Below are 2,754 nucleotides of genomic sequence, written 5' to 3'. Positions count from 1 at the left end.
GGTTTATAGACCGGATACATCCTAATATAGAGACATTTATACTTTGTGATGGTGAAGTGGGATCATGTCACGGATAACAGGGAGGGGGAGGGTAACAGAAAGGTAAATACAAGGGACTGGGCCTCCAATGACTAGGGAAAAGGGAATGGTCACCCCTTGCAGACACCCTAACCTAGCCCTAACAGTATGAGTATCCCCTGATGGTGGGAATACCCATACACAGGAACCTGGGCCCTACTAGCCCTGTATAGCCCTAGGAGTAGTGACTGGCTTGAGACTGCTGCTTCCTTCCCTTATTAAGGACCCAGTGTCTCCCTGAGGCCTAGTAAACAACAAAACACCAAAAGTAGTTCAACTTATCTTACGAGCAAATGGAGAAGCAGGAACCCTAAAGAGGCCATCACTCCAGCTATTCACATCCCAGCAGTGAACCGCACAGCATGAAGTGTGAGGCCAGACTATATGGAGGAGCAGTAATGACCACCAGCTGCACCTGATACAAGCGGAGTGCTCATTACAAACAACAACACAGAAACAAGTAAAAACAAAGAGACTGTGGTTTATAGACCGGATACATCCTAATATAGAGACATTTATACTTTGTGATGGTGAAGTGGGATCATGTCACAGATAACAGGGAGGGGGAGGGTAACAGAAAGGTTATACTCAGGACTAGGCCTCCAATGACTAGGGAAAAGGGAATGGTCACCCCTTGCAGACACCCTAACCTAGCCCTAACCGTATGAGTATCCCCTGATGGTGGGAATACCCATACACAGGAACCTAGGCCCTGCTAGCCCTGTATAGCCCTAGCTGTAGTGACTGGGCTTGAGACTGCTGGTTCCTTCCCTTATTAAGGACCCAGTGTCTCCCTGAGGCCTAGTAAACCACAAAACACCAAAAGTAATTCAACTTATCTTACGAGCAAATGGAGAAGCAGGAACCCTAAAGAGGCCATCACTCCAACTATTCACATCCCAGCAGTGAACCGCATAGCATGAAGTGTGAGGCCAGACTATATGGAGGAGCAGTAATGACCACCAGCTGCAGCTGATACAAGCGGAGTGCTCATTACAAACAACAACACAGAAACAAGTAAAAACAAAGAGACTGTTACGTGATGCTAGGTGGGTCATGGAATGGAAGTATATTACGTGATGCTAGGTGGGTCATGGAATGGAATTTTATTACGTGTTGCTTGGTGGGTCATGGAATGGAAGTATATTACGTGATGCTAGGTGAGTCATGGAAGAGAATGTGGATTGGAATGGAAGTATATTGAGTGCTGGAAGGTGGAGAGAGATTTCTGGAGATATGGAAGGAAAGGAAATCTTTTCAGAAGAGCATTTTATTGAGTTAACACTATGTATAGTATAATAAAAAACAATGTAAACAATTTAAAAAAACTATTGTGGGTTGGAGTGCTGGAAGATGGGAAATATGGAAGATTCCAGAGATAAAGGAGAGACTTTTCAGCAGAGTATCGTATTGTGAATAACATTTGTCTGAAGTTTATTGGGGTATTGGTGAGAATGGTATGGAAAATGAACCCCAACTGCCCCAAGATTCTGTAGAAATATCACACACCTAAGTAGGAGATCCTTCCATTATCAGTCCCATTTATATGATTGCGATAATATTGGCATACATGTTTTATACAGAATACAAATTGTACATGAACTAGGCCATAAAATCTACAAATTCTTAGTTGTGGTGCCTCGAGTGATACCTATAGCTGACATATTCCTGATTACTGTACATATCATGGAGTATAAAGTCATTCTATACTGCCACAGGAAATGTGAAATATTCATACAGAACACATTAGGGAGACCAAAGTAGAATGGAAAGTCATTGAGGGATAAATGGATTCTCCTATCCTCTATATACATCCAGCTATGATGAGAGATCATCCCGAAGGAAATGTTACGAAGAACATGAATTAAGTCCACGTTCCTGAAAGCCCAAAATATCCGCTGCTGGTGAACCCGGCCCATCAGATAATTGGAGTTTAGCTGTTTTGTATCTTCAGTGTCATCACATTTAATTTTGTGGATAAAGAATGGTTGGAAATAGTTTTGTAATCCCAGGATTGGGGTAGCAATCTCTATTACTATACATCTACAGCCTATGCTGTATGTCGGAATAAAATAAACCTTATGGCCAATATACATTGCAAGATAGTACATATCGTTAGGTACAGCCCAGTAGGATCAATGTCCAGAACACTTCATTAGACAAATCCATCATTTTGTCCTGAGAAACATCCAGACTCCATTTTCAATGTAGCTCCTTTTCCCTTCAATCTCAGATCCGCCTGCAAGGGGGGAGAAGCCAGAATGAGGGGCGGGTGGAGGTTTTATGGGGACCCCGAGGACAAGAACGCTGGGGCTTGGTGTGTGGAGAAGGCTGGGGAAGCAGAGAGGCCAATGTTGTCTGCCAGCAGTTGGGTCTCGGATTCGTCAGCAGTTCCCTGCAGGTATGTGGAACCTAAGAAGGGTCTTCACCTGGTGCCAAACCCAGCAAAAGTATGAAGAATGCCAGGGGGGCAGTACTTAGGGGTAAGATGATGGGATCACAGAGGGGGGAGGTGAGATGATGAGATTGCAGGGGGGGGGGTAAGATGATGGGATCACAGAGGGGGGAGGTGAGATGATGAGTTAGCATGGTATTTTCTTCTATATAATTCTGTACTGTGCTAAGAACAGATGTATCATTGTAGGCATAAATAAAGGGAGGGGAGGGGGGGGGGGG

General features: G+C 44.2%; 1 protein-coding gene across 1 annotated transcript in view; it reads left to right on the top strand.

Moving 5' to 3' along the window:
- Nucleotides 1-2,754, top strand: part of LOXL3 (lysyl oxidase like 3) — a gene marked incomplete at its 3' end in the record, with an annotated part of 47,638 nt that overhangs the window by 32,633 nt on the left and 12,251 nt on the right. The window contains 1 exon segment of the mRNA XM_072406778.1: nt 2,313-2,479. Within this exon segment, the coding sequence (XP_072262879.1) occupies nt 2,313-2,479 (167 nt within the window).

Source organism: Pyxicephalus adspersus, chromosome 3 (assembly GCF_032062135.1).
Source record: "Pyxicephalus adspersus chromosome 3, UCB_Pads_2.0, whole genome shotgun sequence".
Lineage (NCBI taxonomy): Eukaryota > Metazoa > Chordata > Amphibia > Anura > Pyxicephalidae > Pyxicephalus > Pyxicephalus adspersus.
This window is presented reverse-complemented; position numbering and strand designations above follow the sequence as displayed.